The sequence below is a fragment of the Corella eumyota genome, chromosome 1 (assembly GCF_963082875.1).
Source record: "Corella eumyota chromosome 1, kaCorEumy4.1, whole genome shotgun sequence".
NCBI lineage: Eukaryota > Metazoa > Chordata > Ascidiacea > Phlebobranchia > Corellidae > Corella > Corella eumyota.
The window spans coordinates 2141720-2159694 of record NC_137490.1 but is presented as its reverse complement, the minus strand read 5'-3'; the positions used below and the strand labels follow the sequence as shown (position 1 = coordinate 2159694).

The 17975-nt window shown below is 28.7% G+C and overlaps 2 protein-coding genes across 2 annotated transcripts; both read right to left on the bottom strand.

The window, feature by feature from the left end:
* Window positions 1-3123: 3123 nt before the first annotated feature.
* Window positions 3124-7065, bottom strand: LOC145763964 (putative oxidoreductase YqkF). The gene is made up of 7 exons (XM_082575519.1): window positions 6952-7065; window positions 6569-6727; window positions 5789-5881; window positions 5120-5278; window positions 4513-4691; window positions 3730-3943; window positions 3124-3219 (listed from the first exon to the last, which is right to left on the bottom strand). Exons 1-7 carry the CDS (start codon window positions 7063-7065, stop codon window positions 3124-3126), a joined length of 1014 nt encoding a protein of 337 aa, XP_082431645.1.
* Window positions 7066-8508: 1443 nt separating this feature from the next.
* On the bottom strand, window positions 8509-17941 carry LOC145759373 (gephyrin-like). Its single transcript, XM_082573192.1, has 17 exons — window positions 17795-17941; window positions 17562-17640; window positions 17374-17431; window positions 16674-16861; window positions 15438-15504; window positions 15089-15235; window positions 14441-14842; window positions 13673-13727; window positions 12867-13004; window positions 11957-12049; window positions 11191-11345; window positions 10840-11052; window positions 10211-10373; window positions 9935-10049; window positions 9707-9771; window positions 9527-9630; window positions 8509-9138 (listed from the first exon to the last, which is right to left on the bottom strand). Exons 1-17 carry the CDS (start codon window positions 17913-17915, stop codon window positions 8908-8910), a joined length of 2394 nt encoding a protein of 797 aa, XP_082429318.1. The 5' UTR covers window positions 17916-17941; the 3' UTR covers window positions 8509-8907.
* Between the last annotated feature and the right edge of the window lie 34 nt (window positions 17942-17975).

The window sequence follows — 17975 nt, the reverse complement described above, 5'->3', positions numbered from 1 at the left end:
TATAACTAATATAACAAAACATAAAGATATAATGTATTATGATATGCAACATATCATCTTGTGTAAGGGTTAAGTAAATACATATTACTAAAACGTGGGCTACTCTAGCAACATTTTAAAGTCTCTTAACGCTAAAATTGATTAGGAATTATTGTTCATTACAGATACTGGTGGAATGAGAGCTTACTGTTGTGAACTCAATTCAAATGATTGTTGCTACTACACAAATGTTTGGAACGTTTGGTGTAAGTAACTATATTTTAATTTATCTTTGATGTAGGAAAACCAACTTTTAGCCTAATTTATGGTTACGTTTGTTACCCTGACCTAGTCTCTAGTTGACTTAGGCAGTTTTTAAACAAAAGGGACCGATTGGTTTTTGGCTCAGTAAAGGTTTGTACCTCATGCTTAAGGCCGTACGAGACTAAACCCAACTAAGACGTTACTAGTAACGTCAAGTGTTTTAACCACTACACCCCGCCTTCGATTGTTACCTAATTAAATAACTTTAGTTCAATTCTCCCCGCTTATTTTTTATGTATAATAAGACACTAATTGTGCCACAACCAAAAAACAATTAAAAGTCTAATGAACAAGCAATAACTTGTCCAAAACTTAGAATATTGGTTAAATTACAATTGGTCGTAATGTGGGTTATAGGGTAGCAATGTGGGAGGTAAAAATTTAACAAGGTTATAAAAATGTTTTTAACAAGTCGTTAATAAAGTTTCAACTTTAGCCTAAATCTTTAAACCAAAAACAGTGTTTCTCTTGTTATTCTATTCAAATGTAATATAGCATCACGTTATCTTGAACAAACTAAAATTTGCTTATTCATTGCCAAAGTTAATTATCAATTGGTGTGTAAATAAAACACAAAGAATCAAGTTAAATAAACATCACTTGTTTTTTTAATATTTAACGTTGATGAACTACTTAACTAAACATTTGTTTTTTTTTCTAGATTTCTGGTTCGGAATTATTGTTTTTGTCTCGGTGTTTAGTGCTTGTATGGCTGCATGTTGTCGTAGTAGGAGAGGGCAACAACAACAAACTTACACACAGAACGCCCGAGTCGTGACTGTGACGTCACAACAGCAACATTATTGCGTCACAGGACAAACGACAACGGTAAGTTATAATTGGTTTTACAGAAAAATATAAAATACGGTAACGAAATTTGTGCGACAACCCAAAAAATTGCTTCTAAAAAATTTAAAAAAAACAATTTTCTACAAATAAATAAATTATTAGACCCTTTATTAATGTTTGTAAAAGTTAAAATTTAAATGTGAAATATTTTTAATTCTAAAAAATTTTCCTTTTGCAAGCTTCGTAAAAATATACAAAAAACAATGAACTTTAAATATAAAGAATAGAGATACTTGGTACAAAACTTAAACTGTTTTTAATTCTTAAATTTTTCCTTTTAAAGAGCCTTTTAAAAATATACAAAAAAAACTCCAAAAAAATAAAAAAAATATAATTATTAAATTAATTTACAAATTTTTTTTTTTTAATTTAGAATCCATCTTTTCAGGAGTTCCCACCCAGCTACGAAAACGTTCAAAAAACGGGGATTTCCCCCGAATTTCAACAATACGCAAAACCCTACGTCATACCAGGAAATTTCCCTACTGCAACGCAGATGACGTCACCTTACCCACCTACAACGACGTCATACCCACACAACTAAACGATGACGTCATATTTAACGATTACGTCACATTTTTCGATTTTTCATCTAAAACTGAAAACGAATTTCAAAAAAACTTACATTTAAAATAAGAATAAAATAGAATAAACCCAATTTATTCCAAAGATTAATTTATGTTTAATTCTAGAACACTTAAATCAATGGATTAATATTGTGCAATATCAATGCAACTGTGTTTTCCTTTTTATCGCTTTCTAAGATTTTTTAATTATTTAATTTATTTTTAATTTATTTTGTTTCATGGTCATGCTGTATATGTGCTTTAAAATATAAAATAAATTACATTAAAAAATATAACTTGTAAAAATAACCTTACAATACATGATTAAACTTATAAATAAATGTATAATAGTATTGTTAAAAACATAAAAATAGCAACTTTATCAAGGATTTTGTTTGGTACAAAATTTAGGTATTTAGTTAAATTACTGTTATTCTTAACATTATAAAATAACTCTAATATTAGTTCAGAGTTGTACATCTTTATATATGTTATTGTTTATTATTACCATACAAACATATATCAATAGTCAACAAGTCGTCTATAAATAACCAAAAAAATACATATAGACTATCATAAAAAAATTTCACCCAGTCGTAAAAAAAATAATATAAAACAACCTAACAGTAAGTTTTTATAATAAAGACCATAACGTTCTACTATATTTAAAAAATAAATTAAATAACGACCCTATAGGTCAATATATAACTAAAAATATAGGTAATAGAAAAGTATTATTACTACAACCTAGTTTCTATTACGAAACACACATAATATAGTAGGTGGATATTAAATACTATAATGCTTAGGCAATGGACTGTAATCCTATAATTAAAAATACTTAAAATCTGAAAATATTAAATTTACTCACACATAAATAAATATGTTTAGAAGCCCTACAAGTCTTTCATATTTGTTGGTCAAATTTCATAGCACATATATTTCTAACATAACTAAAAATATTGATATTTGAAAAATACATGTTCTAGTATTTCTAAGACCAGGTCATTATAGAAAAGTAGACAAAAAGTCAGTTATTTATATATATTAAATATGTCTAACTTGCAATAAAAACAGATTTTTCCGCATAAAATAAATAAAGTTAAGAGCCGTGTAATTTTTATTATTTGTTTCAAAACATTTTTAAAATTCTAATTTTAATAAATTTAACTAAATCACCAAATATTAATTAAATTTAATTATTTTTGATTACTTATTAAGCATGCATAGTTTTATTTTTTAAATTAATTTTTCGATAATTTTTAAATTTCTAAAAATTATTTTTTAATTTCTTACTGACATTTTTAACATTTATTTAAATATTTGCTGATTTTTTGTAATTAAAATCTAATTAAATATTTTAACATGTATTACTTAATTAGAAGTAACGCATGTATTACTAGATTTAAATAATTCTTGATACTTTCATATACTGATCGCAATTATCACCAAAATTTTCCTTAAGCTTTTCAGTTGCTTTATTTAACTCAGCCATTATGTCCTAACACAAAATAATTCATATTTTAAATTTACATTCATATTTTAAAAACATATATTCCTATAAGTTAGGGTTATTGATCAGCAAAATATGTAGGTAAAAGAGAATATTTATATATTTTACCATATTATATAAAATGAAATTAATTATATTTTATTGACAATAATATTTTATAATGTGTTGTCTTTAGCCATAGTTTTATATATTGTAGTGCAAAGGACAAAGTCCCCTTTTTTACCCAAAGAAAAAGTTTTTTTTAATTATAAAATTTTCGAAATTACTTTACTAAAATAAAAATAAAAGTTTACACCAATTTGTTATGTTTTAAAACATCTTTTTTAATTTTTTATATTACAATTTAAGCCCAGTTAACAAAAAATATCTTTATAAAAGTTTACACCAATTTGTTATGTTTTTATGATCTTTTATATTACAATTTAAACCTAGTTTACAAAAAAATCTTTATTATTAATTTTAAACAAAAAATTTTAAACAGGTCAAATTTTTACGTACCTGCGACAAATTTATGAAGTTGCTATTCTCAACAATTTGTTCTGGTTTGCTGGCTCCCGCAATCACTGAAGCACATCGCTTTTGTGCAACCAGCCATGACAATGAAGCAGAAGACATTTTGATGTCATATTTCTTGCAAATTTTTTTAAGTTCTGCGATTGTAGCAAAAGTTAATTCTTCTGCACCCTCTGTTTTGTGATAAGATGTTGGGCTCCTAAAAATAATTATAAAATTTAAATTAAAACCAGAAATGCTATTAAGCATTAAATTAAAATACCAAAATTTCAACGTAACAGGTTTGAAATGTTATTGGTCATGTTGCCCAATAGTACTGGCAACATCTTGCAGTGGTAAGAACACTTGGCTTTACTAAATAAGTATCTGGATTTGATCCCCACTACTTTCAAGCTAAGGTTTCCTTGAGTAAAGCACTATAAATGGTATTAACACCTGCTAAGCCAATATCCCATTAGCAGTTTAATTGTCCTGTAATTATAATCTATAATATCCTGAATTGCCAAGAGCAACTTAAGCTGGGTTGGAGTAACTGATATTATGCTATGTTTAGGCTGTAAAGTCGACACTTCCATATCGAGAATAATAAAACATAAAAAAAACAAAATAAAACAAACTAATTAAACTACTACTTGCTTTTGACACAGCAAACTTTGTACAAGGTTTTAACCTAAGGCTGCTTTGTTACAAAAGCATTGGAAATTATACCCTAGACTTCTTGTAGTAAGAACAACTGTCCCACCACTTAACAGCTATGTTGAGATTTACCTGCTTGGCTTAAAGTACTTCGACCTTCTCCTTCCCTCAGGAACATCTTCCCACTTCGAGAAATTGCCTGACAACAACCCTTGTTGTAATGGTGAGTAAGCTATGACATCACAATCGTATTTATCACAACTTGCAACTACTTCGTACTCAATTGCTCGCCATAAGAGATTATAGGGAAGCTAAAATTAAACATCTACTTTAATAAAGTTTCATTGGGTTTTGTTTAAAATTGTTATTTCCATAACTTTACTTTCTTAATTTAAAAAAAACATTGAAATTTTTTGTTTTTTAGTTAAATAAAGAATGTAAATAAACTGGCAGCGTGGTGTAGTACTTAGAATATTTGGCTTCACCACCTAAGGTCCTAGGTTTGATCCCTACTGCTCCCATGTTGTAGTGCCCTTAAGTAAGGTGCTATACACAGTATAAACTCCTGGTGTTCTAATACTCAATCAGCAACTCAATTATAGGGCAATTATACTCTATCATATCCCAAACTGTCAAAGTCAACAAGAGACTGGGTTAGGGTTAGTAGAAATATTAAATAAAACTTTAACTCTAAAAAAATCAAGAAGTTTGTATTGGTTTATTTAAAGAAAAACTCTACCTGATTAGTAATAGGAACCCCCCCAGCTTCCACCATACTACCCATTGATTTATCACCAAAGTTTGAGACTCCATAATATCTGATTTTACCCAATGCTTGCTGCCTTTTCAGCTCAGTTACAGCTTCATCAAAGTCTTTAATATATGGTGGACCATGCACCTGTACATAAAAACAGTTAATGTTAAAAGTTAGTCACAAAATAACTATAAAAAATACATAAACTTTTCAGGTCGACTTCAAGACCTTTTATAGAGCAACATCAGTTAGTTACCCCAACCCCACTTTAGTTGCCTTTGTCAGTTTGGGATGTATAAAATATAATTGCAAGATAGTTAAGCTCTGATTAGGTGTTGGCTCAGCAATGTTTTATAGTGTCCAAGTCAAGAGCACTACAGCATGAGAGCAGTAGGAAACAAAGCCAGGACCTTATGTAGTAAGGCCACGTGTTTTGACTATTACACCATGCTGCTAGTTAACCTTATATCGTTCTACTTGTATCTACTTTAACCAAACACCAAATAAATAAAACAAAAGTAAATAAATAGGCAATTAAAATCTAGGACGATTATATGTAACTAGAAAAAAACAACAATGCATATGTGTTGCACATTTAAACCAAGTACTTTATGATTTGCATTACAAAAGAATTGAGCAACTTAATAAACTTACCTGATAAAGATCAATGTAATCAGTTTTTAAAGCTCTTAAACTTTCATTAAGAGATTCCTCAATTTCAAGAGCTGTGTAAGGATGAGTGGGTCCCTAAAAGTAATTGATAACAATATTAATATAAAAAATTCGAAAGTGCTTAACAATATATCAGCATTTAACCTAAAACCCAGGTATAATTTTTATTTTACAAGCATAGCCTTATACATGTTTTTATATACATTCTTATCCAGCAGCGTGGTGTAGTGGTAAGAACACTTGCTACACCACACAATCCCCACTGACCTCATGCTGTAGCGCCCCTGAGTAAGGCGCTATAAACAGTATGAATTCCTGCTGAGCCAGCGCTTAATCAACAGTATAATTATCGGGCAAGTATAATCTATAATATCCCAAACTGCTACAGTGAACTCGAGGCTGGGTCGGAGTAACTGATGTTACTCTATGTTTAAGTCGCGCATTCGACTTTCCCACATTGAGGATAAAGATATAAACAGAAAAAATAAAAAATTTCGAGAAATGAATATGGAGTAACATTTGTTACCTTGACCCAATCTCAAGTTGCCTAGGACAGTGTAGGTAGTCAATGAATCATTGACTCGGCAGAATAAAGTCAATATCACTTTAATTGCTATACTTAATAGCTTTACAGGCCAGAAGAATTAAACATCAATTTCAAGATAATATTGTTTTAAAGTGGAATCTTTTAACCAGAACACTACCAGCTTTAGAATACCTCACAAATTAACAAAAAACTTTAATTCAAAAAAATCAACAAACCCTTAAAAATCCAAACTTGGTTGCAATAATAGCATCCCTCCTTCTTCCTTGCAAGGCATTTCCCAAAACAGTTTCAGAACCATGGTTACTGTAAGTTTCTGCTGTGTCAAAAAAGTTAACACCAAGTTCTATACATTTGTCCACAATGGAATGTGAGACCTAGTCAGTTTTGAAATAAAAAATTTGCTATATTGAGTAGGTATAGCTTACTCAAATTATAGACTTCAAAAACAACGAATTTGCTAGCCTTAAATATAGTAAAAGCACAATAAATGTTAAGATTTAATTTCACAATTTAAAAACTAACTTAATAACCCACGATTCTAAAATATGCCACGTGTTTTTAGTGTAGCTAAAGTTCGTTTGTAAATTAAGATGCTAACCTGTTCGCTTTGTGCCTGCCACACGACGTCATCTTTACTATTATTAAACTGCCAACATCCGAGACATAATTTTGAAACATCCAAATCACTGTTAGGTAGTTTTACCCTAGCCATTTTTAATTATTAACTTTGCTTTAGAATACAAGTTAAAACAATCTAAAAAATAACAACATCTTAAATACAGAATATTCTAAGACGACATTCACAAGTAATAATTGAAACGGCGGGAAACAAGTTTATTATTCAGCATCGATTTAAAATTTAGTTTATTAATAACCCTCAGATTTTAAACTTAATCCGTAAGTTCGTTATCAGCATAATATTAAACAAAAAACTTAGCCTAACAAGCAAACTAGTGTCCAGCTTTCTGCCAATATAATTTGGTACTAAGTACAATTATCCAAATCCTTTCTTAGGTTTTGCAAAGGTAATACCTAATGGTTATGACAAAGCGATTTACGTGTATTTGGTTAACGCAAACTCTAATCTATATCCGTGTTTGTTTAGTAACTTGGTAATAGTTAGCTTAAAGAATATAGTAAAAAGCACAAGTCATGTGTATTAACCTGACCTTAAGTTCCATTTTAAACATTATTATAAACTTATAATGATTTTAATTCAAGCTATACATACTAAGTTAGTCATTTTAAGTTTTAAAGAACGAAAATTTCTAAGTCAAATCTTGTACAAAAACAAAAATGTTCATGTGAAGCATTTATTTACATTCAATTTAAAGTGTACTTGCTCTGGGAATTTCTAAAATTTGAACCGAATAAAAATAAACTGAATTTTACAAGCTACAAATTACAATTTTACATAGTGCAGTTTCTAAGCATATCTTCAATAAACATTTTTTAAAGATACTAATTAGATTCTAAATTAAAATATCCAAAATAATTTACATGAGGCAAAGTGTAAAGCAATGAATAGTGCAGTGACATTTTTGCGCAAGTTTAAAAATAGTAAAAAAGCACACAAAAGATTTAATAATAATACATACACCCAAATGTTAGCCAATTATACAACACAAATTAGTTTACATTTCATGTACTCGTGCGAAAAAAAAACAATAATTTACAACATCTATGATCTCATGTACAAAGGCTGTAAGAGGGGGGACACTTAGCACCAATATTCAGTGGAATAAACCTAATATAGTGGTTAATGTTATAGGATAGGCACAATGCTTACATTTCGAATGTTAAAAAATTTTATATCACAATTTTAAAAGAAAGTTTATCTAAAGGTAATGAAGGGTTTTATTTGTTTAAAATGTGTTGCATACAGTAACTTACAGTATACTTACTTTTAAAATAACACAATTATTATAAACTACACCCAAAACTTATTAATTTTAATTTCATTACACTTTGACCACCTTATATTGATAATTAATAATATTCTATAAAATACACAATTAAAATAATTAAATAAAAATTTTTACCTTGTTTTTTTTAGGTAATATTTAGTTAAACAAAATTTTAACTATAAATTTAAAATATAAAAACGAATTTTCTTTTTTAAAATACCTAGAACATATAAAATTTGGAACTTTTTAATATAAAAATGAATAAAACCTATGTAATTGAAACTAAGTTCGTGATAAAAACAAAATTAAACGGAACATAAAATTTAAATTGACACAATTAAATAAAAAGATTAAAAAAATTTAAACTAAATTTAATAAAAGGCAAAATTGCCAGGTAAATATTAAACCACTACAAGGAAATACGAAATAAGCCACTTTTTTAAAATGGTGTTCAAAACATTTAGTAATTCAAAATTTAGTCTAATAAAAACATGATAATAATTACATAAAAAGTGGCTTTAAACCACTAACATTCTTTCATGTACAATATAAATGTTAAACTAAACTTAAAAATAGCAAAACAGGTTTATACAAAATGTAACCAAATATAGTTTTTAAGTAAAATCACTCCTAAAAAACCTTGAAATTTAAGCTGGAGTCATCATCAATACATCAACAATTTCCCCGTTCTTTATGACATCACACTGGTTTGACTTGGGAGGAACAAGAAGAAGCACGTTGGCATCGACCATGCTGATCAGACGACTGATCACCTGACCTCCAGTGATGTCAACCCAGGGAACGGGTTGATCTTCCTCGTGTCGTAATTTACCTCTTTGGAATTCCGGGACTCCACCAAGAAAAACATCTTTCGAAATCTATAAACATAAAAGGCAGATTTTTTAATTTGTTTAAGACAATGAGACTTTTGTAAACTTGTCATTACTAAAACTAGTCAAAAGCCTGCCCTATTGTCAACATTATTATTGTCATAATATAGTAGCAACTCACAACTTATATTTGCCCATGATATTGCTCATCACAAAGGACAGTTTTATTTATTTTAAAGGCTTATAAGTTAAACATACACACATCTATATTTATATATATTTACATATGTATATATCGTCCACTAAACTTTATTATATATAGATGGTATATTCCTAAATAGGTAGCCTGGTTAGGAAGACTAAATACGTATATATTCAACTTGCAAATCTTTATTTAAAGAAGTGTTGGTATAATATAGAGCTGCAAATTAAATACCTTTGCTTTCATGAGAGTTGATCTTGGTGTTTTACTTCCACTAAGTTTCCTTAAACAAGGTAAAACCAAAAGTTGAAACGCCATTAATGCTGGGACAGGGACTCCTAAAAAATTTCAAACAAAAAGTAAAGGGTTTAGTATTAACTTTGACAGCAGAGAATATATGAAAAGTGGTTTTACCTGGCAAAGCAAAAAAGTATTTTCTTCCTCTTTGAGTTTCTAGTGTTGCAAAACCCGTTGGAGCTCTAAATAAAACAAACAATTTTGTAAAACAAAAAAAATGTTAAAAGTATAAGTAAAGTTACAGCAAAGCTAATAGAAAATGAAGCAAAATAATTTTTTTTTTCAAATTTCGTTTAGAAATCATTGAAAACATAAAGTAACTAAAATAAAATTAATATTGTTTACCCGGGTTTCATGTCGACCCTTTTGAAATGCCAGTTGACCCCAATATCTGTAAGTAAGGGTTTCACATAATCATTATCACCCAAAGAAACCCCACCAGTGCTTATAACAACATCAGCTAAATATATATTAATATCGTTGTTATTAAACTGTACAAAATACATTGTAAGACACTATAACTTAGTTAACCTTTTCACAGAATCAGCTACTTGATAAAATATACTCAATTTGATATAAGGTAAACTATTCAATTTTACATCTCAAACTTGTGTCATTTACCTTTCTTATAAGCTTGAGTAAGAACATTTTTGAGCTGGGTAATCTCGTTTGTTACAATGCCCATGTCTACCACCTTGTGGCCAATCTTTTGAAGGGCAAGTGAGAGTGCTAACCGATTTGTGTCGCGAACTTTTCCGTTTTCAAAAGCATCAGATTCTACTATCTAAAAAAGGTAAAAAACAATTTTAGAAATTGTTGTATAGGTTTTGGAACACCAACTATAGTGCCAAAACTTAAAAAAAAACAGTTAGTGAAAAAAATTAATTCAGTAAAGTTAATAAGTTTTGTAGTAGTCAGAACACTTGGCTTCACTACATGAGGTCCTGGGTCGATTCCCACTGCTCTCATGCAGTAGCACCCTTGTGTAAGGCATTTTAAACAATGTAAACTCCTGCTCAGCCAACACTTAATTTAAAACTTAATTATCGGGCAATTTTAATCTATTATATTCCAAATTGTCAATGGCAACTCAAGTCTGGTTTTGAGTAGCTAATTTTACTTATGTTCAAGTTGTGAGGTCGACATTTCCACATCGAGAATAAATAAATATAAAAAAACAAAAAACATGAAAAAATATTTAAAACAATAATTTGTACAAAATATTCTAAATTAAATATTTTATTGTTTACCTCTGCCCCAGTAGAAAGAATAGCCACAACTGGCAAGCGATTAACCCGGACACTGGACAAACCAAACTTAACAAGAACCACGCACTCGGCATAACCGAGTTTTGTCCCCGATTTAACAATCACCTCCCCTGCTCTCGTGTCACTCCCGATTGTTCGAATTTGTTGACCCGGGGTTGCTGGCTCGAGGAAGCGAACCACGGCTTCAACTGTTCCCTACAATAATAAGTTTATTATGACTTAACAATTAATCTATTGTACTGCTATAAAAATGTAAAATAAGTAAGCAAAATAGATCAAAGTTTTTAAGCTGTTTTATTTTAAAAGAGTTAAATATTTATGAGATCACAATACCCTATTTTCCTCTCTGATGACTTGTGTTTGTTCTACTGGAACCATAGCGTCTGATCCAGCAGGCATAGCACTCCCGGTGGTCACTCTAACAGCACGGCCAACCGTCAAATAAGATCCTGCTGGAACCACGTCTAAATCTCCAGGTACATTGGAGGCTAAAAAAATTAAAAATCCTTTGAAAATTTATAATTTTACATGGTTTTAAAAATTGAATTTAGCCTAGCTTAAAAAACTGTAAAAGATTTTAAATTTTGGGTTTTAGAAAATTAAAATAGCATTTAGAAAAGTGAAAAAGTATTTTTTTGCGATTTGTACAATAAACCTTAAATCCAAAAATAGGTGCAATCAATTTTTAATAAAGAACACAAAACAAAATCGTTACAAAATATTAAAATTTTATCTATGCATGTTGTATTACATTTCAAAATGTAATAATATCCATACTATCATGATAGAGCATGGTGTAGTGGTAAGAACACTTGCTACACCACACATGAGGTCGTTGGTTCAATCCCCACTGCTTGCATGCTGTAGCGCCCTTGAGTAAGGCGCTATAAACGGTATAAACTCCTGCTGAGCCAGCACTTAATCAGCAGCATAATTATCGGGCAATTATAATCTATAATATCCCAAACTGCCATAGGCAACTCCAGACTGGGTCAGAGTAACTGATGTTACTCTATGTTTAAGTCACGCATTCAACCTTCCCACATCAAGGGGCATCAATAATTAAATATCAATTACTTTGGTTTATTAAAATACAAACCTATGATAGCATATCCATCATTAATAGCAGTAAGACAAGGTGGCACATTCTCCTGAGCTATAATATCTTCGCTAAGATAATGATCAATGGCAGCTAAAAATTTTTAAAAAAAATTTTAAGCGAAGATTTTAAAATTAAAATTTAAGCATAAAAATTTCTTTTAAAAACTTATTTAATTGGAAAGTATGATTTTTTTAAGTTGGGGTTTAATATTTAATAACTGCTGTTAAAGGGCAGGAACAAATTTTTTTTAATTAAAAAATAGAAATTGAGCTTCTAAAATTTAATTAAAATATGTTCATATGACAAATGTGAGCCAAAATACACAAATTAAAATATAAATAATTAAGTATTTTTAGTAAATTCTTAACAAGAGACATGACAGATTTTTATAGCAGACAAATCATAAAATCCATTTTATTGGGTTTTTAAAACAGTAACATTGAATTTGAACTTAAAGTTTGTGTATTTTACAATATAACAAATGTTTTATTATAGTATAAAAGGGAATAAACCGGCAGCGTGGTGTACAGGTAAGAACAATTGCTACACCACCATGAGGTCATAGGTTTAATCCCCACTGCTCTCATGCTGTAGTGCCCTTTAGTAAGGCATTATAAACGATATGAACTCCTGCTGAGCCAGCACTTAATCAACAGCATAATTACCGGGCAATTATAGTCTCTATAATATCCCAAACTGCCAAGGCAACTTGAGACTGGGTTGGAGTAACTGATGTTACTCTATGTTTAAGTCTTGCATTTGACCTTCCCACATCAAGAATAAAGATATATAGAAAAAAAATATATATATATATTAATCTTAAATATATGTACATACAAATATTAAAAAATTAACTTTTATATTTTTATTAAATTGTATTTAAAAATTTAGTCCGAACTATATTTACCTTTACAAGTAAGACTGCAAACAGGCAGTGAAGTTGTGTTAGAGAGAATAAGAGAAAAAGCTTTGTCAAAACTTACAGGTGGGTACGGATAACATCGGTTTCTACGAGCTACTTTGTTGAAGTCTAATGACACAGAAGCTAAAAAGAATAATAAAAATTAATTGGCATCTCTGAAAATATGGAAAATAAATTGACAACCCAATTAATTTGTCTTTGTTTAAAATTTTCAAAATCATTAAAATTGTTTTTTATATAATTAAAATTTTTCACAAGCATTTACATAAATTTAAAAAATAATTGAACTTATGAAAGGTTAATGACAATTATTTTACAATGTTTTTTTTCTCAAGTACACAACCAACCCAAAAAATTACTGCCTCTCCCATACATCACCAATTACCATATAATATCAAAACAATGTTGAAGTTTTTTAAAGGGAATTTTAAAACACAAAAATATAAATTTTTCCATGACTATGCCTTTAAATAAATCCTAAGATAAATTTATAAGATATTTAAACTTTATTGTAATGATGCAGGTAAACACACAATTTTACCATTTTAGGTCTTTTGGTTCAATTCCCACTGTTTTTGTATTGCACTTTGCAAGTTGTATTGCACTATAAATGGAAGACTTTTTTTAACCAACCAGCAGATTATTTATCTGTCAATTAGTTTTAAATATCCCAAAACTGTTTAAGTCAACTCGAAACTGAGTTAAGGGTAATATATGTTACTCTAAGTTTAGGTAGTCGACCTTTCCACATAAAGATATACAAAAAATGAGGTTAAAATATAAAATATTACCCGATATTCCACTGTCTGTGTCTAAAATTAGAGGTTCCTCTCCAACAACCCTCACCTACATTAAAAATATAAAATTTTAATACAAATATTAAATTAAACCACAAGAAATAGACAATATAATTAAAGAGCTTTCTTCACATGTGTTATTATTTATTGTTTAACATTTTTATAATGCTATGTTACTTAACAACACAAACCCAATACAAAATAACATATGTTACTTATTTTTAAAACCCATAAATTTTTTTTTCCTAATTTTGAAATAGTTAGGTAATCTATAGGTTTGTGTATTTCATATTGCTTTGTATGAAAAAAAGGTCTATATAGGAATTTTGAAAATTGATATTTCTATATATAGGTTTAAGGCTTCCGCGTGGATTTTAATTTTCCTTAATCTAAGGAAATATTTATTTAAATAAAATTCGTAGGTGAACTTTGTTAAATACAAAGCATTATAAACAATTTTAAATAAGGGTTTGTATGTGTTTAAAGGATCTTTAACTAAAAAAAAACATTTTTCAACCATGGTTTATATATAATCTTATATGTAATGGGACTTATTTCCAGATATGTGTTCAAATTTATAGGCCTACAAAATATAAAAAAACTGTCGTTTGTGGTGTGTGGGTAAATTATCACGAGCAAATATCAGTTAACAGTTGCAACCACACTATGACAATTAAAACCCCGACCATTAGCGGTCTATTTACTACATTAACTTAATACTACAAAATCGAAGTGTGCTTAACTTTAAAATAAAAAACTTACATAGTCTGGTGCTTGAGGCAAATCATTCTCAATATCAAACAAGTTCAAATCATCCTCAGTTATCAAAGTAGAAGGATAATTTCCAGTTGCATGCTCAGGGTTGGAATCTGCTTGGTTATCTGAACTTTGTGCATGGTGTGATGCTGCTGGTGTTGCATGGTGTGCAACCACTGGTGCGGCATGGTGTGCAACAACTGGTGCTGCATGGTGCGCTATGACTGGTGCAGCATGGTGTGGTGCTGGTGTGGAATGGTCTGCAGTTGGGGCAATAGTGGTTGCAGTGATAGAAGATGGTTGGGATTGGTTTGGTGTTGCAAACAAGTTGGTTCTGGTTAAAGTGGTGTTGGTTAGTTGTTGCTGGGTGGTTGGAATGGAGGGAGTGTTGATAGAGTCTGTGTAACTCTAGAATTAAAGTTAAATTGGTCTTTAGAATAACTTTAAAAAAACTGGTATTATAACTTAAAAACTACAACAATAACTTTAACAAAAGTTTTTAAAACTTTAATAAATTTATTTATAATTTAATTTAATTCTTTAAACCTCAAAAAATCACAGAAACAAAATGTTGTAAAAAAACTTGATTTTTAGAATTTTGGAGTTATTAGGCTGATGTTGCCATTATTGTGACTTAAAATATGTTATTCTTACCTGATCAACTGCACCCAGGGCATTAGGAATATTAGTTCCAGCATTCTCAATTCTTGCTTCATTTAAAACAAGGTCAATCAAGCGCTGATCATTCTTTATTTGGTCAACTGCAAACGGCAATGCTGGAAGAATCACTTTCAGGGCACTCTGAAAGAATATAAATTAAAAAATATTATCATCTACTTTTAGTTACAATAGGTCTGGTAAAATTTTATTTTTTTTTAACCTTACGATAATAATCTAATAGTCACTAAAATTTGTATTTTAAGATAAGATTTAGTATTTATTAAAACCTAAACATAGATTCCTATATTAAGGTTTAACTACAGTTTTTAAATGAAATATTTACAGTTATGAGTTGTGCAGAGTCTGGCAGATTGACAACCAAAACATTATTTCGTATTCCGCTGATTCCTCTGCAAAATTACAAATAAAATTAAAATTAATTAAATAATAAACTATTTGTAAAAAAATTTAAAAAACAAAAAAATGTGAAAATTGCCAATAAATTTTTAATTTTACTAAAAGATAAAATAAAAATGCAAAAATTTAGAAAAAGGCAATTCTCAGTGTATTACGTTACATTTATATTTTGCATTAATTAATGAATCATTCAAAATGTGTTATGTAAGAAAGTGAAAAAGGCAATTCCTAATAAGAAGTAATTAGTAGGTCTATTAAACATAAGAAAAGTATTTTACCAAAAGCATGCAATCAAAATATTGTCACCACAAAACCTTATGTAACGCTCTAAATTACATAACCAAAAATTTTTGGGGTGACAATTAAAAAATGAATGATAAAAACAAAAATCACAAATTAGAAAATTTTGGTAGGAAAAATTTCATGTTAAAATTTAATGGTAAATATTATGTGGTCTCTTACTTAGCCTCAGGCAATTACATGTAAAATTTTTCCAGGAAAATAAGTAAAGTATGTTTATGTTAAGGATATAATAATAATAAAACATGAGAACCACATTAATTTAACAATCATTGAAAAATTATCTTGAAAAAAACGAATTTTCTTTAAGAAATCAAAACCACGCAAATTGAATGGTTAAGCCTGTTGTAAATGAATAAAAATATAAAAATTGCTTGGAGACAAAAATTGTATTCACATTTTGTAATTTTATAGAATTTTATGCAATTTTTATCGTCCTAACAATTAAATCTGGCAATCAATATTTAAAAATTGAATTAAATTTTTTTTTTAAATGGGGTTTAACAAAAGTTTAATTACAAAATGTTAAGGCTTTTAGGCAATTGTTCTATAAATACAACTAATTTAAACAAACTTATTTGCACTTAACCAGTGGAAATTACATCTGAAAATTAGGCAAATTCAATTTTACACACAAATTATATTAAAAGATAACTACGCTAAACAAAACAAAAAACATTTTCAAAATAAATAATTTTTAAAGATCACAACTGATTTAAATTAATGATAATCAAATTTTAAATAGGCCAAGTATATCTCCTTTAAAACTAAACCTATACTACAAACAAATAAAAAAAAGTTTTAGAAATACTAAAATCATTTTTAACAATTTTGATTTTTTTTTAATTTCTATTTTTTTTACCTCGAGAGCATGGAGTTGAAATTATCCCGGATCAAAGCATTCAGGATTGCAGTTGAGATGCCAGGGATCTCTTTATCAATCACTGATCTAGTAGCTTCCGGAGTCACATGTTTAGGTTGGAGACCAGTTCCTCCATAAGTTAACACCAGGCTCAAACCGAGATTGTCGCACCAGTTTCTCAAAGTTTCCTAAGATTAATTAAAAATATATTTTAAAAAAATTCTTTGAAAATAATTTTTTGTGATTTAGAAATAAATTTTTTTAGTAATTTACAAAAGGTTTAAAATCCCATTTTTCAGAAATCATAATTTAAAAACATCTAGTAAAAACATTATTAATTTATCTGATCAAAAACTTTTTTATAAATTACATTGAATTTGGTGAAAAATACAAAATTTTTAGAACTCAGTTTCTCCATAACAAGATAAAATCATATATTTAGATTGTGGCTAGACTGTGAAAAATATTGTGCCAACCAAACCAAAATAAATACATAAATAGTTTAAAATTTTTCGTGGTAATTTAATCTCCCAAAAAAAAGCTTTGAACAGTGTCAAAGCTCCCATTACCAATTTTTGTTTAAATATTTTGAAATTTTAAGGATTTTTAGGAGTTATGTTCATTGTTTAAATTTTAAATACGGCAATTGTAAATTGTTCTAAAAACTTTAAACTTACGTGTCACATTTTGTTTAATTTACCTTTATTTCATTACTCTCATCAGGAATTGTCTTTTTTACCTTGATGACAACTTGATATCTACAAAATATAAAAAATTCAATATATATCTAACTTAAACTTATAAGCAAGGTTTGTTTATTGCAAATATTAACTGCAATTAGGAATTGATGTATTTATGGATTTATTTTTAATTAAAATTACTAGTTACCTTGATAATTGCGATAATATTCTTTGTATTTTGTCAAAACACTGATCGTTTACCAAACCATTTGTGTAAACATCACCAACTACAAAAAAAATTAAATGATAAAGCAAAATAATATAAAAAAAATTGGGCAAACTTATAAGAATACAACAAAAAAATTTTAAATTTCGGTTTTAAGATAACATTGAAAAAAAAATATTTTAGAACATTTTACTAAAAAAAATTCAAGATCTTACCTGTCAAAACCCCAGCTAAAATAGTCGGCAATTTTCCATCAGTTGTTGCTATGGCCAATGCTTTACCCAAGATTCCTTTATCTAACTTCGCAGACTTAAAAAAATATCTTTGCTCTGACATTTTTTAATTTTTTAATTAATTTTTTGAAATCTAAAAATCCCAAATAAGTGATCAATTTAA